The sequence below is a fragment of the Podarcis tiliguerta genome (genome assembly GCF_965153285.1).
Source record: "Podarcis tiliguerta genome assembly, chromosome: 5".
Lineage (NCBI taxonomy): Eukaryota > Metazoa > Chordata > Lepidosauria > Squamata > Lacertidae > Podarcis > Podarcis tiliguerta.
In genome coordinates, this window is record NC_139538.1 from 89,882,936 (window position 1) to 89,909,079 (window position 26,144).

At 45.0% G+C, this 26,144-nt stretch overlaps 1 protein-coding gene across 3 annotated transcripts in view; it reads right to left on the reverse strand.

Annotated features, from left to right (window-relative positions):
- Positions 1-243: 243 nt before the first annotated feature.
- FGFR3 (fibroblast growth factor receptor 3) overlaps positions 244-26,144 on the reverse strand; it is a 62,520-nt gene continuing 36,619 nt past the window's right edge. Inside the window, exons 6-18 of one of the 3 annotated variants that reach the window (XM_083440740.1) lie at positions 24,890-25,013; positions 22,593-22,783; positions 17,395-17,539; positions 14,471-14,658; positions 12,575-12,723; positions 12,338-12,459; positions 11,477-11,587; positions 10,019-10,209; positions 8,218-8,340; positions 7,289-7,359; positions 6,744-6,881; positions 5,630-5,735; positions 244-3,069 (exon numbers count right to left, since the gene is read on the reverse strand). In XM_083440740.1, the coding sequence (XP_083296866.1) occupies positions 2,908-3,069; positions 5,630-5,735; positions 6,744-6,881; positions 7,289-7,359; positions 8,218-8,340; positions 10,019-10,209; positions 11,477-11,587; positions 12,338-12,459; positions 12,575-12,723; positions 14,471-14,658; positions 17,395-17,539; positions 22,593-22,783; positions 24,890-25,013 (1,821 nt within the window). In that variant the 3' untranslated portion in view covers positions 244-2,907. Of the gene's footprint in view, positions 3,070-5,629; positions 5,736-6,743; positions 6,882-7,288; positions 7,360-8,217; positions 8,341-10,018; positions 10,210-11,476; positions 11,588-12,337; positions 12,460-12,574; positions 12,724-14,470; positions 14,659-17,394; positions 17,540-18,526; positions 18,678-22,592; positions 22,784-24,889; positions 25,014-26,144 lie in introns of all 3 variants that reach the window. The other 2 variants (XM_083440739.1, XM_083440738.1) reach the window with 2 other exon arrangements.

The following is a 26,144-nucleotide window of genomic DNA, read 5'->3' on the forward strand; positions in this document are numbered from 1 at the left end:
AAAAGATTTTAAGTGCTTATGCTCACGATGTTAAGTAAACAAACCAGAAAATAACACTTGCAATGGTAAGTATCTTATTTTTCCTTCTTTTAACAATTTCAATGTGGGCGGTTACAAGAAATTTTCTGCACCGGGTACCACCTGACCTTCCTAAGCCACTGGATACATGAAATACTATGCGAAAGCGAGGGTTTGCTCTTGAAAAGACTCTTTAGAGACTGAGAAATGAATTGAGAGGCGAAATTACATTCAACTTTCCTTTTTTATTTTGAGGCCAGGCAAACAAAGGCAAAGCGGTGTTGGTTTGTTTCACATCTTTTAGCAGCCGCAGCTGCCAAGCAAACATAATAATACAGAAAGTAGAAGATAAAGAAGCTTTTCCTCAAAATATCAAATCATGTAAACGTATAGCTTGTGAAATCAGCAGGAGTAATAGCAATCATAAAAAAAAGATTTAAAGAAAAGTTTAAGCTTTTAAAATCCTGGCTATAAAATTGCATAAGAGCTGAATGTTAAAAGACTGGGCAAGTTTACAACAATACATCTTTGTAAAAACTCAATAAATTATATATCTTTATATATAACGCTTATATATATTTATAATATCTAAATGAACTCAGGCACACATTTGTACATTGTTCTGGATTGAACAGCAACTTTTCAGATTCTTGGAATGTACAAAACTAGCATACACTGTAGGAAAATACAACAATTCTTTATTGCAAAAAGTAGTTATCTATATAAATCTATATATATATATTTATATATTTATTTTTTAAAAAACCTCTTTAAAACTTCACTATAAATTACCTATTTTGATAAAATCCTTATTATAGAATGAGTAGCAAACTGGAATAGGGACTATCTTGTTACTTCAGTGAAATTTACGATCTGGAGATGGAAGAGAGAAACATCTCAGAATCACTACAGACATCTTTCTCTGTGGTGGGAAGAGTTAAAAGGTCCTAGCATTTACAATTCTATTGGTCTTATTCCATTTTGTATGTCTCCTGGTTATCGAAAGTGCTTTGACAGAACTGTCTAGCACACATAGTTTTTCAATGTACAAAACTGGGCACTGTTGCCATTCCCCCCCCCCCCCACTTCCAAACGAAATGTTAGGCTCAAAGACTACAATCAAACTTTCCTTACTTATAATTTAAATATTATTTTATCCCCATTTCTCCAGCAGGAAAATATAAATGGGACTGGTAAGGGGGGGGCAACCCTCAAACACACAGATCATTTGCAGTCAACTTTCAGCTTCGCTGCATACCTGTCATCAAGTCCACCACAAAGAACACCTTCATTCAAAAAATATAAAAAATGCACTCACTCCCACCCCCTCCCTTAATGCACAGTGGTAAAAGCGATGAAAGATTTCTTGGTTCTTACACAGAAGTAAAAATAATCTCTGCTGCCATCTGTTTGGATTTAACACTAATGTATTACAGAATGCATATATACTTACTGCAACCCAGGGAAAACTTATTTGTTTTACTTGAAAAGAAAAATCTAGTATTAACAGTGATTTGTTATACGACTGTACAGCTATACATTCTTTTAATATTTCCCACAAACTCAGAAGAAAAATATTGATTAATTTATCTTCCCATACTTTCAATAAGTTAAAACCTCAGATTTTGTGAAAAAATTAATGTATACATTAACACTAAACAATTTAAACCGAGGAACAGAATATGTTAATATCTATAAATAATTTTACAAATATACATGATGTTAAAATATATTTTTTTAAAAACACAAGAAAGCAGGTGAGATAAGAAACAACAACCACCCTCTTAAATCAGTATGTTCTAGATAGAAAGGTTTCAGTCTTGGAGAAATTCTTTTTCCGTCTGGCTAGCGGCTGCATTAATGGTTTCCACACACATGCAAACATACATAAAAACAACGCGAGCGAATAAGAACTTTTTGTGATACGTTAAAAGGAGCTTTGTTTACAGGTACCCGTAATTACGTTCTCCAAGTATCTGCTGGTAGAGGAAAAGAACCTTTAGGGGAAAAGGTTGTGGAAATTCGTTGCGAGAAATTTGGCGCCCCATTGTAGAATTTCTAAACACACTGGAAAGTCAGAAAAATAAATAGAGCACGTAGCAAGATTTGGGTCCAACGCTGCTTACAATATATAAGCAACCCGCTGGGAAAATATAGAACAAGTTCACCACAATGCACTCATACACAAAAAGTGACCCCCCCCGTTTTTTTTAAATTACACCTTGCAACACCTCCAGTCAAGTTCTTTCCTGTCTGCATATATTATTTTAATCTGTTCCTGAGGTTAGTGCAAGATGCAGCTAATTCTTCACTGTGGCCAATCTAAGGCAACTTTTTAAGTGGACTAATACTTTTTAAGAGCAGCGAACTCTTCAGAATGGCTTTCAAATTCCTCCAAAGCGGATGGTGAATATATAGCTATATATTCCCAAAGATATTTACATAAATGTATGAATCCCTGCAGGCAATGGGGCTTCCGAGCTCCACCGAAAAGATTAATGTGATGATTGCATTCTGAAAAGGAATTCCTACATTCTTTACGTGCTTTTCTCTTTAAAAGATGAAAAACAACAACAACCCCACTTCCCACCCTGGCACAAAAAAATCACAGTGGAAATCTGATTGGAGGCTGCGGGTTCAGCACCCCTCTAGGTAAGGCATTGTCTGCCTGGATGCTGCTAACCTGCACAAAATTCGTTCCTTCGGACCAAACGGTGCTGCCGCTGGTTCCGTTTTTCAAATAACAAAACGGGGGGGATTTGTACGGCTTCGTGGCAATACAAATCTTCTGCGCCGCGGAGCAGAGCAATGAAATCCTCCCTCAGGTTTTTCTCCCGGACTTCCCCCAAAACGTACATTCACGAGTCTCTTCCTTGCCGGTGTCTGCCATCATGTCCTGATGATGCCGTTTCCTTGCTGTTTGGGAAGACAGGGCTCATCGGAGAGAAGGTCGTGTGCAAATACGGAGTCGTCTCCTGAAGAGCAGGCACTCTGGGTATCCTGGTCGGCAGGCGAATATTGCTCAAAAGACACCGACAGGTCAATGTACTCCTGCAAGAAGAACAACGGCACGGATAATAAGAGAGGGAGAAATCGGTGACTCTTTCGTAGCGATATCTCATGCCTTAGGATGGCGGCTAACAGATTGAGGTTGAATCCTGACAAGACAGAAGTACTGTTTTTGGGGGACAGGAGGCGGGCAGGTATGGAGGATTCCCTGGTCCTGAATGGGGTAACTGTGCCCCTGAAGGACCAGGTGCGCAGCCCGGGAGTCATTTTGGACTCACAGCTGTCCATGGAGGCGCAGGTCAAATCTGTGACCAGGGCAGCTGTTTATCAGCTCCATCTGGTACGCAGGCTGAGACCCTACCTGCCCGCAGACTGCCTCGCCAGAGTGGTGCATGCTCTGGTTATCTCTCGCTTGGACTACTGCAATGCGCTCTACGTGGGGCTACCTTTGAAGGTGACCCGGAAACTACAACTAATTCAGAATGCGGCAGCTAGACTGGTGACTGGGAATGGCCGCCGAGACCACATAACACCAGTCTTGAAAGACGTATATTGGCTCCCAGTACGTTTCCAAGCACAATTTAAAGTGTTGGTGATGACCTTTCAAGCCCTAAACAGCCTCGGTCCAGTAGACCTGAAGGAGCGTCTCCACCCCCATCATTCTGTCAGGACACTGAGGTCCAGCACCGAGGGCCTTCTGGTGGTTCCCTCACTGCGAGAAGCCAAGTTACAAGGAACCATGCAGGTGGCCTTCTCGGTAGTGGCGCCCTCCCTGTGGAACGCCCTCCCACCAGATGTCAAAGAGAACAACAACTACCAGACTTTTAGAAGATATCTGAAGGCAGCCCTGTTTAGGGAAGCTTTTAATGTTTGATGTATTACAGTATTTTAATATTTTTTCGGAAGCTGCCCAGAGGGGCTGGGGAAGCAGAATGTGTGTTATTAGGTTGGAACTGGGAGTTCCACATCTTGGTTACAAAATACCCTGGTCTCCGCCCATGAAGATCTGTGGTGAGGGCTGCTATGATTCCAAGCACCGGTAGTGGTTGTATTGCTGACCTCGCTTCCCACAATGCCACACGCCTTTGCAGTTTACCGAGACGGGGCAGGGGCAAAGCAGAAGGGAGCAGAGTTTGCTGTAGGCAGGGCCGGATTTAGGTTTGATGAGGCCCTAAGCTACTGAAGGTAATGGGGCCCTTTACATGTCCAGCTGTCCTTTGTCAACAACAAATTGTCGCTTTTTGTGTGCTGAATATATGCTATGTGGTAATTTATGGACCTGATAGGTATCTAAAGCCATTTGCACATGTTGCCAAGCAACCAGAATAGGCACCCAATACAGTGGTGCCTCGCAAGATGAAATTAATTCGTTCTGCGAGTTTTTTTCCGTTCTACGAGTTTTTTCGTCTTGTGAAGCACCACTGCGTGTTGACGGTTTCCCGTAGGAATGCATTGGCAGTTTTTTAAAAAAGGCGCAAGACGTTTCGTCTTGCAAAGCAAGCCCATAGGGAAATCCGTCTTGCGAAGCAACTCAGAAAACGAAAAACTCTTTCGTCTTGCGAGCTTTTCGTCTTCCAAGGCATTCGTCTTGCGAGGTACCACTGTACAGTGGTACCCCGCAAGACGAATGCCTCGCAAGACAGAAAACCCGCTAGACGAAAGGGTTTTCCATTTTTCGATGCGCTTCGCAGGACGAATTTCCCTATGGGCTTGCTTCGCAAGACGAAAATGTCTTGCGAGTCTTGAGATTTTTTTTCGCTCCCCACCCCCTTTTTCTAAGCCGCTAAACCGCTAATAGCCTTTTAGCAGCTAATCCGCTAATCCCTTAAGCCTTTAATAGTCGCTAATAGCCGCTAAACCGCTAATAGCGCTAATCCGCTAATAGGGATGCTTCTCAAGACGAAAAAACCGCTAGACGAAGAGACTCGCAGAACGAATTCATTTCGTCTTGCGAGGCACCACTGTATATAGAAATAAGCACACCAGCGATATTTTAGGGAGCAGGCTAGCAGGCGGGGCCCATGACTTACATCATAGGAGCCTACACTACCCAAAACACTGTTGCTGTATGTAGGTTTTCTTTTATTTGTTTTTTATCTTATATTTTGGAAATGTACATCCAGGCTTTATTTCTTTAAGACTCATGCATGTTTGAATAAAGCATCTAAACTTTGAGGTAAAAAAGGTAAAGGTACCCCTGCCCATACGGGCCAGTCTTGACAGACTCTAGGGTTGTGTGCCCATCTCACTCAAGAGGCCGGGGGCCAGCGCTGTCCGAAGACACTTCCGGGTCACATGGCCAGCGTGACATCGCTGCTCTGGCGAGCCAGAGCCGCACACGGAAACGCCGTTTACCTTCCCGCTAGTAAGCGGTCCCTATTTATCTACTTGCACCCGAGGGTGCTTTCGAACTGCTAGGTTGGCAGGCGCTGGGACCGAACAGCGGAAGCGCACCCCGCCGCGGGGATTCGAACCGCCAACCTTTCGATCGGCAAGCCCTAGGCGCTGAGGCTTTTACCGACAGCGCCACCCGCGTCCCTAAAAACTTTGAGAGGCAGGTGCAAATTAGCCCCAGCGTGCCAGAAAGTAAGCCAATACTCACATCAGTTGAGGTCACGATCAGGACTCTATCCAGGTCTTCAACTAGTTGCTTAAAGGTTGGCCGCTGGGAAGGTACAGCATGCCAGCACTCCCTCATAATCATGTACCTGGGGAAAGGGAGAATATATGGCAAATGTTTAGGAAGTACAAGGGCATTCGCCAGTGGCTGGGGTTGCGCTTGCTGCAGATGGGATTCCAAAATCTTACACTCAAAAATAAATGGGAGGCCGTGAAACCGAAGCCTGGGCCAAACGCTATCCTACGGAACAGCAGCGAGAGATCTAAAACGGACAAAAGGACTGGACCGGTTCGTTGTTTTTATGGATGCATGTGCACACACACGGCCAGACTTTCTAATGATTCACCAAAGAGCGGTCGGCTTAAAATGAAAGGAAATAAAAGAGTTTCAATCACTCATTGCTACTCATCACTGTGAAGCTGAAGGGAGGCACACCGTGGCCAGAGTCCAAGAGCCCCTGAGAGAGCCTTTCCCCTGGGAAGATCGTCCTGTCAGGAAGGAGACCAGCCCTGGTCCCTTCCACTGATTGGAGAAGGAGTAGCTTCACCAATGTTTTCTTTCCTCCTCCCTCCCCACTTTTTTCATTTCTATTGTGTGCTTTGGTTTGTTCTCACGGCTCACAATCATTCCATGTGCATTCAAAACCCAACTAAGCCTGGTGGAAAATAGGTTTGTGTTGCTCACTATGCCATGACTGAGAGTTGGGCTGGACTCAAAATGGAGTCGAGACAACCAGCCAACTATAGAAACTGCAGTTGCAAGTAAGTCTGCCTTATAGTATTTTATTGAAGGCATCAGCTGCAGTTTCTATGGTTGGTTGACTTCACCCTACTTTTGAGTCTAGCCCAACTCTCAATCATGGCATAGCAATCAAAACATCAAGAAACCTTTACTGTGAGTGTGCACATGAAAGCAGGAGGAAGGCCCTTGATAGCAGGGACTGATGAACAGCGTTTGGTAGAGGTGGCACCAAGAGATACACACACAAAGAGAGAGAATGTGGGACTGAAGCAGTTGAATTAAAGACACCCCCTTTTCCTCAGACTCAGAAACATGTCTTACAAAAATGGAAGTTGTTTCCAGACTGACAACTTACAAATCGTGGGTGCAGTTTGCTGGCTTATCCATGCGATGGCCTTCCTTTAGGAGTTTGAAGAGTTCCTCAACTGGAATTCCTGGGTAGGGGGACCCACCCAAAGTGAAGATCTCCCATAGCAGCACTCCGAAGGACCATCTGGGAACCAAAGGTTTTAGAATTCAATGAGACTTTTGGGAAAGGAGCTGAGGGGGGGGAGCTTCTGTTTTGTTTCTGGGCAGCCATGCACAGCTAACAAGTCATCAATAGAATGACTAATTGCCTGAGCCATTTTTTTTTTTTTTACTAGGCACTTGCAGATCTCTGTTGATGCAGCTCAATAGAAATCCCAGACACCTAGTCTGAAATTAAGATGAGCATTTAATCAGGTAGCTGACAGCCTGTCTATTACTCTTTGTTAAGTTTTCCACTACATCGGTGAATTCAAAATGATTCATGCACATATTGACAAAATCCCGTCTCAGCTTGGCATTACAATTGTTCCCATGACTTTCGTGTTTCGCTTGTTTTTGCTTCCGCTGTTTAAAATCACGGGCAATGCTTACACATCACTCTGGTGCGTATACACACGGTCGAACAATGCTTCTGGTGCCATCCATTTCACAGGCAGTCGACCCTGTAATTTAGGGAGATGAAAAGGAAAGAACCATCAGCAATTTCACCCAGCCATTCTGGCACCAACTGAACATTCAACTATAATCCAGTCTGAAACATTTTCCTTAGTGACCAGGCCAAACAAATAATGGACATGGGTGAACTGATCAAGCTATTTGACCCCCACAGCCCACAATTACTTTCTCTTCATACTCATTGCATCCTTCAGTGCAAGGTGTTTAGTGCCCTGAAGTCATACGGCATCCCTCACCTCACCTCAAGGGGTCATGGGAGAAGGCTTTAGCCACTACGCTGTCTCTGCCGCCCTTCTCTCCTAACCCTCCGACCACACTCTTTCCCTCCTCCCTGACACAGGCAGTGTGGAGGCAAAGGCTTCGCAGCCACAAACACAACACAGTATGAGATGGTGCAGTGGTACCTTGGTTTTCAAATAGACTCCCGGAACCCTTCGAAAACCAAAATGCGGCTTCCGATTGGCTGCAGGAACGTCCTGCAGCCAATCGGAAGCTGCACCGGACATTCAGCTTCTGAAAATCATTCAAAAACTGGAACACTCTTCCGGGTTTCGATTGTTCGGGAAGCGATTTGTTCAGGAGCCAAGGCGTTTGGCTTCCAAGATACGACTATATTTGAGTACAGTGAAGTTAGGAACGCAGATATACCGTATTTTCGCCCTATAGGACGCACTTTTCCCCCTCCAAAAATGAAGGGGAAATGTGTGTGTGTCCTATGGGGCGAATGCAGGCTTTTGCTGAAGCCTGGAGAGCGAGAGGGGTTGATGTGCACTGACCCCTCTCGCTCTCCAGGCTTCAGGAAGCTATCCGTAAGCCTTGGGAGCCCGAGGGAGCTTTTCACTCACATTGGTTGTCTTCTTGTAATAATCAATGTTGTGAACATCTCTGGCTAGCCCAAAGTCAGCGATCTTCATCACATTGTCTTCTGTGACCAAAACATTTCTAGCTGCCAAGTCCCTATGGATACACTGAAAAAGAATGGGGGGGACAGGACCAAGAAACGTGCATTAATTAAGATGTTTACAAAATGAAATAATGGCCATGTATTGTTTATGAGCCGATGCATCATCTGTTCTAAGTTCAAGGCAGTGGGGGTGCCATTTAATCCTTTGTGCAGAATGAACTGCTTTGTAGCAACCCGTTTGTTGACAGGAGGTTGGTAGCTGAGGTTGCTGGTCTTCCTTGCTCTTTTCTTTTGCACCTTCAACCTTGAGAGTGTGAAGGAGGAGTTGAGGGGAATTGCAAAAGGTTGCAAGTATCAGCGAGGGGTGGGCTTTGCAAAGTCTTCCTGCACTTCCCCCTTTGACCTCTGATGCTGGGATTTAGACAGGTGGGCAACCCACCAATCGTGTGAGGTCACAATAACACCACATTATTGACATGTGGATTGCCCCGCCCATCTGTTAATGTTGACCTATGAGGAGAGAGCCAAAAAGGTTCCTGGGCCGTGTTCAGAAAGTGGTGGTGGGGGATGAGTGTTCAGACTCCATGGCTCTCAATTGTGGGGTGCCTCAGGGTTCTGCCCTCTCCCCCATGCTTTTCAACATCTACGTGCTGGGAGAGATCACCAGGGGGTTTGGGCTGAGTGTCCATCAGTATGCGGATAATACCCAGCTCTACCTCTCTTTCAAATCAGAACCAGTGAAGGCGGTGAAGGTCCTGTGTGAGTGTCTGGAGGAGGTTGGAGGATGGAGGGTGGCTAACAGATTGAGTCCTGACAAGACAGAAGTACTGTTTTGGGGGGGCGGGAGGCGAGCGGGTGTGGAAGATGCCGTGGTCCTGAATGGGGTAACTGTGCCCCTCGCAGCTGTCCATGGAGGTGCAGGTCAATTCTATGTTCAGGACAGCTGTTTACCAGCTCCATCTGGTATGCAGGCTGAGACCCTATCTGTCCGCGGACTGCCTCGCCAGAATGGTGCATGCTCTGGTTATCTCTTGCTTGGACTACTGCAATGCGCTCTATGTGGAGCTACCTTTGAAGGTGACCCGGAAACTACAACTAATCCAGAATACGGCGGCTAGGCTGGTGACTGGGAGCAGGTGCCGAGACCACATAACACTGGTCTTGAAATACCTACATTGGCTCCCAGTACATTTCCAAGCACAATTCAAAGTGTTGGTGCTGACCTTTAAAGCCCTAAACAACTTTGGTCCAGTATACCTGACGGAGGATCTCCACCCCCATCATTCTGCCCGGACACTGAGGTCCAGCTCCGAGGGCCTTCTGGCAGTTCCCTCTCTGCGAGAAGCCAAGTTACAGGGAACCAGGCAGAGGGCCTTCTTGGTAGTGGCGCCCGCCCTGTGGAACGCCCTCCCACCAGATGTCAAAGAGAAAAACAACTACCAGACTTTTAGAAGACATCTGAAGGCAGCCCTGTTTAGGGAGGCTTTTAATGTTTGACAGACTATTGTATTTTAATATTTTGTTGGAAGCCACCCAGAGTGGCTGGGGAATAAATAATAAATTATTATTATTATTATTATTATTATTATTATTATTATTATTATTATTATTCCTTGCACCTGGTCTAGGGGATTTTTCTTGGGATTTTTTCCTCCAGCAAGGTCTAGAGAGCTGGAGAGCTGGGTGGAGTTGGCAAATAGGGGGACAACCCCTAGTTTCTTATAAAGCTGCATGCTACTTACTTTCTGAGATGCCAGGTACTCCATCCCTCGTGCCACCTGGTAGGCGCAGGAGACTAAGTCTTTAAATGTTAGCTGCTCCTCAGGCAGCTTGCAGGTATCGAAAGAGTAATCCATGCCAGGTGGCCGGCGGGCTCTAAGGTATTCTCGCAAGTTCCCCTTTGATGCATATTCCACCAGCACATAGAGAGGACCTGGAGTAAAAACAATATATTTTTATCCAAAATGAACTCTTTCCTACTGACAAGCTACCATTCTGATGAGTGGCAAGAAGTTATTTCTGCATGTATCCTGGCTTGTTCCTCCCCCTCTGAGTCTAGAAGGTAGGCACTTCAGAATGGTGTTCCATTTAACATTTGTTAAGAAACCCGAGGCATTTTTGTTGGGGATTGTAGGGAAAGACCTGCCAAAAAAGTTGAAAAACATCTTCATGTATGCGACAACGGCCGCGAGAGTTCTGGTAGCACAAGGATGGAAGACTGAAGAAACCCCAACTAAAGAATCATGGCAAGAAAAACTGATGGCAAAACTGACATATAAGCTACGGGACAAGGATAACTGTGACTTTAAGGATGAATGGGAACCCTTTACAAAGTATTTGAAGCCGCAACAAAGCGAACTGGACTCCTTGAATAAACATTCACAAACTTTTTATTGATAATAATCAGCTAAATAGTTGAGGATCTATACAACTTTGTAACATGCAGTGACAGCGCATGGTGACAGCGGTCACGAAATTAAAAGACGCCTGCTTCTTGGGAGAAAACAATAACCAACCTAGACAGCATCTTAAAAAGCAGAGACATCACCTTGCCAACAAAGGTCCGTATAGTTAAAGCCATGGTTTTCCCAGTAGTGATGTATGGAAGTGAGAGCTGGACCATATAGAAGGCCGATCGCCAAAGAAATGATGCTTTTGAATTATGGTGCTGGAGGAGACTCTTGAGAGTCCCATGGACTGCAAGAAGATCAAACGCATCCATTCTTAAGGAAATCAGCCCTGAGTGCTCACTGGAAGGACAGATCCTGAAGCTGAGGCTCCAATACTTTGGCCACCTCATGAGAAGAGAAGACTCCCTGGAAAAGACCCTGATGTTGGGAAAGATGGAGGGCACAAGGAGAAGGGGACGACAGAGGATGAGATGGTTGGATAGTGTTCTCAAAGCTAACAGCATGAGTTTGACCAAACTGCGGGAGGCAGTGGAAGACAGGAGTGCCTGGCGTGCTCTGGTCCATGGGGTCACGAAGAGTCGGACACGACTAAACGGCTAAACAACAACAATCTGGCACGTCTCTTCCAGAATGGAAGATTTTTGGCTTCTCACAGAGATTGCAGCAAAGAGGCATGAGGGAGAGCTATAGATGCATGCAAATTATAAAGTCTGAAAACAGACCAGGCAACAGTATGTATAATATGACCATCTTCATCAACCACCACAACCATGAGCCCTGGGAACATACCATCCTGTGTGCAGGCCCCCAAGAGATTAATGATGTTCTTGTGCTTCCCAATCATCTTCATCATTTCCATTTCTGAGACTAAGTCGGAAAGATCTTTGTCCGTGGCATCATCTATACAGGAAAGGGAAGAGAAGCAATCAGGAAAAGCAGAGTTTTATTATGTGCCATGGATGGAATTCACTCATTGCCATACAGCCCATGTCTACTCAGACTTTGGTGCATATACTTCAAGAACACCCCAAGTTCTTCGTTTGCTGCTTTGCACTGGAACTGGCTGCATATATGACCAGTAACCTCTGTCCCCATGAGGTGCCTCTCATCTAGGCCAGGTACACCAACTTGGTGAAATAAAGGATGCTTCTAGATCTGATCCTGCCAGCTAGGGATAATGGGGATTGTAGTTCAAAAACAGATGGAGTCCCAAGTTTGGGGAACTCTGGATTACACCATACAATGGGCTCAGGTGCCTGGTAAGGCCTTCCAATAATTCAATAAAATTATTATTACTATGCCAAATTTATCTGATTTTATATAAAACGTATATCCCTTCATTTACAAAGATGGGAGTTCTGGTGAAAAGTGGTGGGGGAACCTCACTTTTCAGTGGCATGCTTAAGCAGGAGAAGGAGCTGGATGAACCCAGTCAAGTAATTTAAGGGACATCATCAATAAGGGACAGCAGCGGGACATGGCGCTGGGATAAGGGAGTTTCCCGCCAAATAAGGGACGGTTGACAGCTATGGGCGGGAAACCTGGGAGAAACTAATGCAGAGGAACCCAGGGGAGGGCTGAAAATCAGGAAAAATATGGAGAGCAGAGGCACGTGGGCGTCTAGTTCTTGCCATTCTCTGTTCTCAGTACCTTTCAGCATCTTGACAGCGACAGTGATAGGCTTGTTCGGTTTCTCTTTATCGATCCCCATTGCTTCCGCCATTACTACTTGACCAAAGCAGCCTTCGCCCAGTGGCTTTCCTAGAGTCAAGCTGAAGCAAAACACACAAGCAAAGACGTCAGCATGTAACTCGGGATGCTGTATGAAAGGTGGTATATTAAAGACCTAAATAAGAGTCAACCAGCTCAAAACTACATTTTACTCACCGAGACCTTGCCAGTTCCCATTTAGGGTCAGCAGGCAGCTCAAGCTCTGAGACGTTTGCCAGCATTGGTCCATCACTGGAGGAAAGGCGGGTGATCCTGACTAGAGGAGTATTAGAATTCATGGAGGAGTTGGACTCCAAAGATACCTGCTTGAATACAGCAAAGGAGGTGTTATTGCCAACAGCTTCTATTAGGAATCATATAAGGTCATAGAAAGAGAATAGCAAAAGGGCATTAGCTGAAGAATCTTTGCTGCATTCAATAATCTGCAATATGGACACACGGTTCTTCCTCTCTTAATATGCAAATGTCAAGCTCATAAAAAGGTAAAGGTAAAGGGACCCCTGACCATTAGGTCCAGTCGTGGCCGACTCTGGGGTTGCGGCACTCATCTCGCTTTATTGGCAGAGGGAGCCAGCGTACAGCTTCCGGGTCATGTGGCCAGCATGACTAAGCCGCTTCTGGCGAACCAGAGCAGCGCACGGAAACGCCATTTACCTTCCTGCTGGAACGGTACCTATTTATCAACTTGCACTTTTTGCCGTGCTTTCGAACTGGTAGATTGGCAGGAGCGGGGACCGAGCAACGGGAGCTCACCCCGTCGCGGGATTCGAACTGCCGACCTTCTGATCGGCAAGTCCTAGGCTTGCCACCTGCGTCCCTCATACTTTGTTTTAAATCAGCACAGCTCCCAAATTCCACAACGGTGTTTAGCTGACAGGGGAAATAGCTGCAACATGCAGACACGCGATATAATCTGTCTCATCTTCTAACTGGAGTGAATCTGCTAACTCTTGGACATTATCAGCCTGCCAGAGCCTAGGTCTGCTCCTCAAGCCATCTACCTCTGCCAGTGGCGATTCTATTGCTTCCCATTAAAGATCTCCCCACCTGAGAAAACATTTCCAGTGCATAGGAAAAACACATAGCCCAAGAGTGAGACTCCACACTTCTGCTTTCTCAAGACTTCATTGTTAGAGAAGTCACCACTTCTGACTCAGCTAATGCAGCAATGATTGAAGCTCGAACAAAGGAGAAACAAACGTCTAGCAAATGGAAAATTGCCCCCTTCAAGATCTGCCATCTACCATACCAGGTGAGCCCTGCGCCACTGGAACTTGACCTTCCCTGTGCCTCCAGTTCTGCTGCTACACAATGTGCACAATGTGGAGGTCAAGACTTCATATGCACAACAGCACCCACCAGAAAGAGGGCTAATACTGTATTCAAATTACATCGTTGGGGCAGAATCATGTTCAGTTGTGTCCTCTTTTGCTAGCACAGAACTATGCCAACATGAAAGGTCTACGCCTTTTTCTCAGCCAGCAGGTCCGTTTAACACACTATATAAATGTCAGAGCTCAGCAGAACCAGATAAAGAAAACCAGGATCTATAAACCAGAACATTTTAAATCACCACCAGATTTTCAGGCCATATTTTACACACTTGTTTTGTTTTTAAATCATGAAAACAAAGATAAAATAGGTGGATAAAACCATTTCCTGCTAACAGCGTTCAAAGATCTCACTTAGAGCTTCCAGAGACATAAAGAAGAAGAAGAAGAGTTTGGATTTGATATCCCGCCTTTCACTCCCTTTTAAGGAGTCTCAAAGCGGCTAACATTCTCCTTTCCCTTCCTCCCCCACAACAAACACTCTGTGAGGTGAGTGGGGCTGAGAGACTTCAAAGAAGTGTGACTGGCCCAAGGTCACCCAGCAGCTGCATGTGGAGGAGCGGAGACGCGAACCCGGTTCCCCAGATTACAAGACTACCGCTCTTAACCACTACACCACACTGGCTCTCACCAGGGCAAGTTTCTGATCTAGACAGAAGATTGCAAAGGGGAAGGAAAGATATAAGGAAGGAATAGGAACCTTGTATCTACTTTCTGTTACCTGTCTCTTGAGTGGGAACTTGGAGACTTTCTGAACAGTAGTGGTGCTAATCGGTTTTTTGGAGGGCCTTTTAATTCTATAGATAACCACCACCACGGCCACCAAGATGAAAAGAACAAAGCCAGTCCCATAGCTGAGGATGCCTGCATAAAGGGAACTGGAATCGTCCACGGCAACTCGCTTTTCCGCTGCAGAGTAATAGAGATATGTTAGGAATCTGAATGGGAGACAGGCAATTCAATTCAGACAATACCTAGCGAATCTGGACCACACACCCCAAACACCCAGCAAAGTGTATGTTCTCCAGCACAATGCTTTGTGTGGTAGAGTAGGCATCTTAGAGGCCAAGTGCAAACACCTAATATTCTACAGAATGCCTGTGACATCCCAAAAGATAAAGAGTTGTCTTTCAAAGCCCTATACGGCCTAGGAGCCTCGTACCTACGGGACTGCCTCTCCTGGTATGTCCCACAGAGGAACTTACGGTCTTCAAACAAAAACATCTTGAAGGTCCCAGGCCACAGAGAGGTTAGGCTGGCCTCAACCAGAGCCAGGGCTTTTTCGGCTGTGGCTCCGATCTGGTGGAACGCTCTGTCACAAGAGACTAGGGCCCTGTGGGACTTGACATCTTTCCACAGAGCCTGCAAGACGGAGCTGTTCCACCAGGCCTTTGGCCAGGGCACAGCCTGACCCCCTCCTTTGGTAATCCTCACAGAACTCTAGCCCAATGGTTGCCATCAATTTGATTTGAATTAATTCTATAATGAAATGATTTTAGAATGTTGTATTATTTTATTGTTGTTAGCCGCCCTGAGCCTGGCTTTGGCTGGGGAGGGCGGGATATAAATAAAATTTATTATTATTATTATTATTATTATTATTATTATTATTATTATTATTCCAATCAGTTGCCACAAAACAATTGAGCGGAACTAGGTAACTGTGGCAAAATTAAATATGTTTTTGTGCTCAAAGTAATGTTCTGAATCTACGTGCCACAAAAGGTTTGTCATGTTGTTAACAGGGGTGAACAGATCAACCAATTTAATTTCTGTGTCAGTTTTGCAGCAATTTGTTCTGTCCCCGCCATAGATTAAAAATAATAATAATAATGGGGGGAAATGTGTTTTACATGCATTATTTCCCTAAAATATGTATTTTTAGTTAGCCATATTGAATGCCTGAAGAATCTTGAATAGATAGTTTGGGTTTCCTAAAGGCACTCTAAGTCGTGCGTTAGTATTTGAGTCAGTTGCAACGATACACAAGTAAAACAGAAGGGCTTAAAGTTGGCTGGTTGGCTGTTTTTTCAAACAAACTCCAGTTTCTTCAGTCTTGCTTGGAAATCTATAGAGTTTCTAGGACTTAAACACCAAGCATAGGCTGATTGTGTAAGACAATTTTCATTTCGCCTTGTTCTTTGTTTGACACCGTTTGTTAATGAAAGTATACCCCGTGGAATACCTGGTTTTTGTACGTGGCCCGTAAGATATGTAACTCAGCCTGTTATATGCAGAGTGCACATTGAAATGCATCTACCTTCTCCACAACTCCCTCTCTTTTAACACACAAACAAAACTTCTATTACTGATACACTTAAAACTCCCATATGCTCTGGATCATTGGACTATCCAAGTCTGCTTAAGCAAAAATAAAGGATTGTGTCCTGGGACATTGAAAAGCACTCTACTGCTCTGCCACATGTGGGACTGAGTTAATGTGTGGCTGTGCTGCCAGGGGCTGATGGGAACTGTAGTCCCAAACATCTGGAGGAAATCAGGTTGGGGGAATGCTGTCACGGATCCTGTTTCATTACTCAGTAATAAAATGGGTAGAATACTGAGCCCGATTCTGAGGTAATCACCACCACTATCTACAGAATTTAATAAAATTGTCTATAAAAGGTTTCTGATAGGTTTTTGTAGAAAATGCTTTTCAAGGTAAGAGACATGAAGCATTATTTACTAATAAAAATATTCATACAACGCCAATTCGTACAATACAATACGGCGGTGTACAGCAATATGACTTAAAACACCATGAAAATAGTAAAAAAAAAATAATTGAAATGACTGGTTGATTAAAAATAATAATGTAGGGTTACACAGGCCTATCTACATGGAAAGGTCTTCAAAAGATCTGTTTGTGCCTGCCGAATCTCTACTGGAGAAATCATATACTGCTCCTGGGGTGAAATGGTACCCAATAAACTCTATGGAGCTAGCACAGATAAAGGTATTTAATGAAAATGAATTTACAGAGCACATGTTCTCAATTGTTGTCATGATGTGGCATTCATTCGTAACAGAGCTTCAACATTCCCACCCAACAGAAGCCTACAGGTATTAGAAAGACTGGTGATTGTGCAGTGGAAGCATGAGAGATTTTGTTCAGCAATAGTTAGCCTCCACCAAGAACATTATGGGAAATTAACTGTCAATGCTATAGGCCGTACCGTGAGGGTTTATGACACAGAAGGCCTTGGTGTTCTCCAAAACTAAATACAGACCCAATCTAGGCAAAGAAGCACTTTTAATCAGATTCAACGATATTAAAAGCCACCCAATTCATAAAGTCAAGATACAGAAATGTCAAATGCTTGAGCGGCACATAGTCTGAAACAAACTGGTGGTACTATGGAGGTAAAATTGTGCATCACATCTCAATAGATGACGGCCATTTTGAGACTGAGCCATGAGCATTGCACCTGCCCACTTAGATGCAACTTCATTCTGGAGTGAGAAATCGAAGCATTGGCTGCCAACTTGGTTAACAAGTTACATATCGCAGAAAAGGTGAAGTGTGCTTCAGCGCAAGCTGGCTATAAGAGTAACACTCATCTACCGCTCAAGAATTTGGCATTTCGGAAGTGGGCGCCGAGGCCCTTAAGAAAGGAAAGGGAAAAAGTGACAGAGCTGAAGTACCTGGTAATACCGTCAGCCAAGCAGTATGGTGTGTAAACCCAATAGAATTCCCAGCAAGACAAGTATATGCCCCAGCGTCCTCAAAAGTAACATTGCGTAAGTACAGAATTTCTAGCTCCTTATCTGTTTTGTTAACACCTGCTGTCTACGGAGGGAGAAAAAAAATACACAAGATAAAGAAGGAAGGGGGGAAGGGGGAAACCCACAGGATTCCAAAGCCAAATTTCCAGAGAAGGCAACACAGATGCTCAGGCAAATTTCAAAAGCAGATTTACAATATTTGAGAGGCCAGTAGCTTGTCCTCATGCCCTACCACAACCAGTTGTTTAAAAAGCAAGGAGTTCCCTTCACCAGGCTCTTACTCTGTCCCACTAATAATGCATGCAAGCAAAAGCGTAAGAATGAAAAAATTTCCTCCACATATATATGACTGTCTTTTGGTTAGTATGGCTGGGCAGGGAGACAGGGAAAGAGAGTAAGTAAGGGCAAGGAGCAAGGATAAAATGCAGTTAATGTGAGTAATGAGTTAAGCATGGGGGAAAGAGAGCTTAACTTTTAAAAATGTAAAATTGATCAGGATTTTCCCCCAACCCACCCAAACATCAAATTTGAAACCAGCGACTTGTAACTCGTTCCCCACTTCTGGTGATTTTCATCACACTTACATGCCAAATTACTGAAAGATTCCTGAGGTAAGCTGGAGAAGGAATTGTCTGCCTCTGTTTCCGTCAGAGATCTTTCAGTTACTGGCCTGTACATTGTTTTAACTGCAGGGAAGTTTTCTCTTCCTCCCTGATACCTGAATTTGATGTGCAGGAGATTTTTAGAGTTCAACGAACAATGAAATCGGTAAATCCTATCTACAAATTATAATAAGGTTATGAGAGTTCAGGTCGTTAACATGCAACTCGAAGCGATAAAGATGTAATGAGCAAAGTCAGACAGTCATCAATGTGGGAATTTTTCCTTTGCAACTGATTTGTTTTTAAAAAAGCATTTTATTATCTTAATATATAAGTAGTGACATCATGACATACACAGGAAAGACTACAAAATATTAATTTTTAAAACGACTAGCGTTACAGCTCATTCTTGCAGTTGCTAAGCCTTTGGGACAGAGTCGAGGGTTTACCTGGTTTTGATTTGTCAATGTGGAGCCAAAATGATTTTTCGGCTCTGCCTACGAAATTGTTGGCTCTACATAGATATTCGCCTTCATCTTGTTCTGTCACTTTAGACAAATTTAGGTAAGCATCGGCTTCAGCGTTTGCACTGATCAGAGACTGCAGAATAGACAGAAACCTCAACTTCAGTAAACCAAACAATATCTCTGCATCACACATTAGACAGGACTGAATTTCTGCTTCTTGGCTCTTTTTAAAACATGTACACATTACTTGACCAAAAGGGACTCTCTGATTTTGTCCCCACCCCCCAAACCGGAGTTTCTTTCTTTCATTTTTTAAGCAGCTTGTGAAGCTGCTCATTTGAAAATTTTCTTCGGCTGAAGGTTCTCGTTTTTAAAAATGAGCTCCCTTCAATTTCCTGCAGTTTTCAGAGTTTACTTGCACCTGACAAGCCAGTAAGTGTTGCAGCTACTAACGGAGATTTCCTTTCACGTTCACCTGGGGGACCAGGGTTATAGTGGTTAAAACAGGGATAGCCAATACAGTGGTACCTCGGGTTAAGTACTTAATTCGTTCCGGAGGTCTGTTCTTAACCTGAAACTGTTCTTAACCTGAAGCACCACTTTAGCTAATGGGGCCTCCTGCTGCCACCGCCGGAGTACGATTTCTGTTCTCATCCTGAAGCAAAGTTCTTAACCTGAAGCACCATTTCTGGGTTAGCGGAGTCTGTAACCTGAAGCGTATGTAACCTGAAGCATATGTAACCTGAGGTACCACTGTACTGATGATTCTCCAGCTCCCATTACTGAATGTTGGCTACCCCTCCCTGAAGGATCATCTTCATGCTGATTTGCTCGTTATTTGCAAATATCCTTAGCTGGCCAAATCTAGCCAAGACACGGGTTGTGTCACACAGACTAAAGCGAAGAATGAAAAGGAATCCATCTTGGTCAGACTTCACGAACCTGGAGGCCCTCAAGATGGACTTAATTCAGCTCTGTGATGGCTGGGGCTTATGGGAGTTGTAGTCCAAAATATTTAGAGAGGTTGCCATGTTGGTTAAGGCTGTGCTAGAAGCCCGTGGCCGTGGTCGTGGTTTAGGCAGGGGGGGAAACTCAGCAAGTGTCTGGGATTCACTGTGGGCCTGGGGAATGGTTCAATTTGCCTGCTTCACTTGCACCCAGGCTGCTGAGTGATCTGCCAAGGTCCTGATGTTCGGCTTGCGTAACAATCATGAGATCTTCACGATCTTCCAAAAGAACAGTACTTGCTTGGATGCCTCAAAGGTATGTCAGAAATGTAGATTTGATAGAGCTGGACACGAAAAGCTGAGAAAGGCTCACAAGCACAATCAGATGGAGCTATGGCCAGCTATAAAAACTGCATCCGGTCCTCATGCATATTTTTTGGGAGAACAGTTTCCCCATCATTTTTAAAGGGGGATCTCAGGATCAGTTGGCAGACTGCTGCCCCACCCTGTGGATAACTTGCCTATGGGGTGTTTTAAGGATCCATATTATCTCGCCTTTTATCATTTATCTGCTGAAGTATTACCGTATTTTTCGCTCCATAAGACGCACCTGACCATAAGACGCACCTAGTCTTTAGAGGGGGAATGCAAGAAAAAAATATTCTTTAAAGGGAGTGCTGAGCAGAGCCTGTATGCATCCCAGGCTCTGCTCAGCGCTCCCTTTAAAGAGCCGCATGGAGCGTGTGTGCGGCGCTTGCAGGCTTTTCCCTGAGGAAAAAGACCCCAAGAGCCACACACACGCTCTGCACGGCTCTTTAAAGGGAGCGCGGCTCTTGGGGGCTTTTCCGGGAGGTGGGGGAAGGGACAGAGCCGCACACTCTGTCCCTTCCCCCACCTCCCGCAAAAGGCAGCAAGAGCCGCGCACTCTTTAAAGGGAGTGCGGCTCTTGGGGGCTTTTCCGGGAGGTGGGGGAAGGGACAGAGCGCGGCTAAGCCAGAAGCTAGAACAGCGAGAGGGAGCGCTGCACAGCGATCCCTCTTGCTGTTCAGGCTTCTGGGATAGCTGCGCAGCCTGCATTCGCTCCATAAGATGCACACACATTTCGCCTTACTTTTTAGGAGGGAAAAAGTGCGTCTTACAGAGTGAAAAATACGGTAATAGTTTGCACTTTCATAGAACTATATCAAGGCCATTTATAAGATCATGGTTAGGTCTGCCTCAATAAAAACATCAGTAAATGCTGGTTGGTTAAGGAAGGAGGGGGAATCATGTTGTAAAGGCCTGCGTAAACAGCACAGTTTTCGGAAGATTATTTGAAAGATGGCAGTAATGATTCCTCCTGAGCCTCTGCTGGCAGGGCAGGCCATGCCTCACTGAAGGCTAGTAACGGCCAACGTTTGTGGGGAGCCACCAAAAGTGCCCCATCAGTGATGCTTGTTAGATGAAGAAGTTTAGTTTAGATCCCTTTCCTAGCTCCCAGTTACATAGGGACTGGTGTTCCTCTCTGTAGGTCCACAAGTCTATGCTCATAATTCTGGAATCCTGGACTGGATCAAGGAATGGATCTGCCATAGACATCAAAGCTGGGGATTCCAATCTGGAATCAGGTTTTGGATGGGTTTGCACTCCTCCTTAAAAAGTAAATTTCCAACTTGGGGGGGGGTTCCACTTGACATTGAAAGGCGGGTGGTTGTTTTGGCTGGTACGGCAGCTGCACTCTGTCCTACAGACCTAGCTTCCATCATCCATGCCCTAGTCACACCTAGATTGGATTACCGTGATGTCCACTGCGAGGGGCTGTTTCTGAAGAACAGCTTGCAAACTTCAACTGGACCAAAGTATATACAATTTTAACAGCCGGTTATGAATTCTGTTATTTCTCCCTATCTTTTATGTTGAAATAGAGTGGTGCTTTTACATTCCATCACTCTCCATAAAGGTAAAGGTACAGGGACCCCTGACCATTAGGTCCAGTCGTGACCGACTCTGGGGTTGCGGCGCTCATCTTGCTTTATTGGCCGAGGGAGCCGGCGTACAGCTTCCGGGTCATGTGGCCAGCATGACTAAGCCGCTTCTGGTGAACCAGAGCAGCACACGGAAACGTGGTTTACCTTCCCGCCGGAGTGGTACCTATTTATCTACTTGCACTTCGAACTGCTAGGTTGGCAGGAGCAGGGACCGAGCAACGCGGGGATTCGAACCGCTGACCTTCTGATCGGCAAGTCCTAGGCTCTGTGGTTTAACCCACAGCGCCACCCGTGTCCCTCCATACAAACATACCACGTCCCTAATATGACAAGCACCGTAATGCACTTTTCCTGTATATTATTTGGCAAAGGAGTTAATCATGTAGGAGAGGAAATAGGGTGTGCCTCTTGTTTGCTGGATCAGATGCTAAATCTGAAATCCTGTTACCTAATAACGGTCCTTTAAAGTAAGAATAATTATCCCTCTTTTTGATTTGGACCATGTTTTCAAGTGATTCCTACCATTGTAGGGGTTTGGACTAGATGACTGCTGGTGTCCCTCCCAAACATACAATTCTATGGGTCTGTGATTCAAGCTTTCAACATGTGTTATCAAGCTGCAATACTTACAATGACCCTGTAAGGCAAGTTAGCATAAACTTCTCTGTTGCATGACAGTCAATGCTGGGAGTTGAGGCTTGCCTAAGACCACCTAACGAGATCATGGCAGGAGCGAGACTCAACCAGAGATTTCCTGACTGATGCAATCCTAACCATATCTCCTCAGAAAGTTCTATTAAATTCATTGCAGCCTACTTCTAGGTAAATGGGATTAGGATCGCAGCTGCAGTCTCTTAACCATTATGCTATACCAGCTTGTCACAAGTCTGGTAGTAGCCCTACCATATTTTGGATTTTGCAGAAGATTTCCCCCCGAATGTACCTGCAAACTTGGGTGGAAATGAGAGTGATACATGGCTTTCTGCCTGCTTTTAAGGTATGTGCCTTTAGCGTCAATAATGCCCAAATTAAGGGGTTCCAGAAGTATTCACTGCTGTGAGGCAGTGCCTCAAGAGTATAGATCAAACTCTAGCATGCAATGGCCATAGAGGGGATGTGTAGTTGTGTACCAACCTTTAGGACAGTGACATATGGAGTCCCATCTGGTCCATATTTGCTTCCATTGACCTCCACATGTTTCAGCCACTGGATGTGAGGCTGGGCATCACTGTACACTTTGCACAGGAATTTAACATCACTCCCAATCACCACAGTCTGGTTAGCAGGCAATCCTGCCTGGAGAATAGGACGGTGGGGTGATCTTTCTGCAGAAGAAAAAGAAGGAGGAAGGAGTTGGCTCTTTTCCAGTATTTCATTGGGAACCTGATATATAGAAATTGCTCTTTTGGTAAATGGTTCTTTTCTGGAAAGCCTTTGAATGCTGCTGTTTGAATTCAGTTGGAGGAAGGATTCTCTGTAAACAACTGCAGGGCAACCGATTTACGGCAAGATGATGTTGGTGCTTTGACTTGTTATTCTGTACAGTGCAGAATCTCAGATTAAGCATCAGCGGTGGCGCTGTGGTCTAAACCACAGAGCCTAGGGCTTGCTGATCAGAAGGTCAGCGGTTCGAATCCCTGCGACGGGGTGAGCTCCTGTTGCTTGGTCTCTGCTCCTGCCAACCTAGCAGTTCGAAAGCACGCCAAAGTGCAAGTAGATAAATAGGTACCACTCCGGCGGGAAGGTAAACGGCATTTCCGTGTGCTGCGCCGGTTTCACCAGAAGCGGCTTAGTCATGCTGGCCACATGACCCGGAAAAACTATCTGCGGACAAACGCCGGCTCCTTCGGCCAGTAAAGCGAGATGAGCGCCGCAATCCCAGAGTCATTCGCGACTGGACTTAACTGTCAGGGGTCCTTTACCTTTACCTTTTTACATTAGCATGGCAGCATACAGTCTTGGTCTAAGCTCAGACCATAAGAAAGACAGGTATATGCTCAGCGGAATCACACAAGGAAGGTAATTTAAAATAACACTGGGCGGTGGAGGCTTTTCTCAAGGCAAAATAATTATCTCCAGGGCCAGCATCCTTGGGAGCCAGAGATAGGTGATGGCACTGAACCCAACATTTGACAGAAAAGCACTGAGAGAAGGGACTGCAGTCACTTCGTTTTACACTTCTCTGATGAATTCTGGGCTAAAAGAAAAAAGTTAAGAAGGTAGTGGTGGCTTAACCCCCCAATGGTTCCTCTGAGCACCGTGGGCCCTGACATTTGCTGCATGTTGACTCCAGGCCCAGTTCTCTTGGCCACATATAGCTATAACCTAACAGCCAGAAAGAGAGAAATAACAAAAGACAGGGCTCTGCGGAGGCAGCATCAACAAATAGCCATTCAGCCCCAAGGGAATCCAAATTCTGCAGTCAGAGTACGTCTCATAAGCCATATGCAAGCACCAGTCCCTTTGGACGACTGTAATGCACTGTATGGAATTAAAGAACCTTTTAAGGAATTAAAGAACCTCTTAATGAGGGTGAAAGAGGAGAGCGCAAAATATGGTCTGAAGCTCAACATCAAAAAAACGAAGATCATGGCTACTGGCCATATCATCTCCTGGCAAATAGAAGGGGAAGAAATGGAGGCAGTGAGAGATTTTACTTTCATGGGTTCCATGATCACTGCAGATGGTGAAAGCAGCCACGAAATTAAAAGACGCCTGCTTCTTGGGAGAAAAGCAACGACAAACCTAGACAGCATCTTAAAAAGCAGAGACATCACCTTGCCGACAAAAGTCCGTATAGTCAAAGCTATGGTTTTCCCAGTAGGGATGTATGGAAGTGAGAGCTGGACCATAAAGAAGGCTGATCGCTGAAGAATTGATGCTTTTGAATTATGGTGCTGGAGGAGACTCTTGAGAGTCCCATGGACTGCAAGAACATCAAACCTCTCCATTCTGAAGGAAATCAGCCCTGAGTGCTCACTGGAAGGACAGATCGTGAAGCTGAGGCTCCAATACTTTGGCCACCTCATGAGAAGAGAAGACTCCCTGGAAAAGACCCTGACGTTGGGAAAGATGGAGGGCAGAAGGAGAAGGGGATGACAGAGGATGAGATGGTTGGACAGTGTTCTCGAAGCTACCAGCATGAGTTTGACCAAACTGCGGGAAGCAGTGGAAGACAGGAGTGCCTGGTGTGCTCTGGTCCGTGGGATCACGAAGTGTCGGACACGACTAAAAACTAAACAAGAACAACAACAGTGCCCTGTATGTGGGGCTGCCCTTGAATTCTTGAGGCTGCAGTTGTGCAGACTTGTGACTACTAGGCCAGTAAGTGGAAAGCCCAGCGGGAAGGAACTAAATCACGTCCACCCCCAGCCCCAAGCCACCTGAGTAACACCGTCCACCTGGTGCAAAAAGGCAGAAAGAACACTTACCAAGAACATCAAGCTGGTAGGTATGCCAAATGATGCCATATTTATTCCGCACCACACAGGTGTAGTTGCCTCGATCTGATGGAACCACACTTTCCATGACGAGGCTCCACTGCTGATGTCGCAACTGCAGAGGGGGAAATGAAGAAGAACCACAAATCAGCCTCCTTTGCAGGATCTATCTCAGAAGAGAGTGAAGTGAAATACGGCAAAGGGAATTCAGATTTGGAACCTGGTTGCTAAAAGTACTAAAGCAACAAGGAAGCCGAATCAATCTCAGCTCTGATCCCATTTTAAAGACTTTCTATCAAAAGTTTAATATCCCGACAGAAACCTATTCCTAAGTTGTTAAATATGTAGTCTGCAGCAGGTTAATAATAATAATAATAATAATAATAATAATAATAATAAATTTTTTTATTTATACCCCGCCCTCCCCAGCCAAAGCTGGGCTCAGGGTGGCTAACAACAATAAAAACAATCCAACATTCTAAAAACTTTTCACCATAAAATCAATCAGAAACAAATTGATGGCAACCAGCAAGCAGGACCCTGTGCAGATTGCCAGAGGAGGGGGTCAGGCTGCGCCCTGACCAAAGGCCTGGTGGAACAGCTCTGTCTTACAGGCCCTGTGGAAAGATGTCAAGTCCCGCAGGGCCCTAGTCTCTTGTGACAGAGCGTTCCACCACATTGGTGCCACAGCCGAGAAAGCTCTGGCTCTAGTTGTGAGAATTAATCTCAAACTTCAGTAATTTCCTACATCAGAATGGTCAGGAAGAAGTATTTGATCACAGCCAAAACAAATCTTGAAATCCCCCCCAAAAAACTCCCCAACCCCACTCTCCTTTTATAGGGCCCGATAAATGGGATTGGGGAATATTCACATGAACCAAACAAACTTTTGAGGAATGAGCATTCATTTAATTCCTCAGGATGTTAATCACGGCAAATGTGGTAGTTTCAAGCTAATAGTATTACAGTGGTGCCTCGCAAGACGAAATTAATTCGTTCTGTGAGTTTTTTCGTCTTGTGAATTTTTCGTCTTGCGAAGCACGGTTTCCCATAGGAAATGCATTGACGGTTTCCCATAGGAATGCATTGACGGTTTTAAGAAAAAGGCGCAAGACGTTTTCGTCTTGCGAAGCAAGCCCATGGGGAAATTCGTCTTGCGAAGCAACTCAAAAAACAAAAAACTCTTTCGTCTTGCGAGATTTTCGTCTTGCGAGGCATTCGTCTTGCGAGGTACCACTGTACTTTG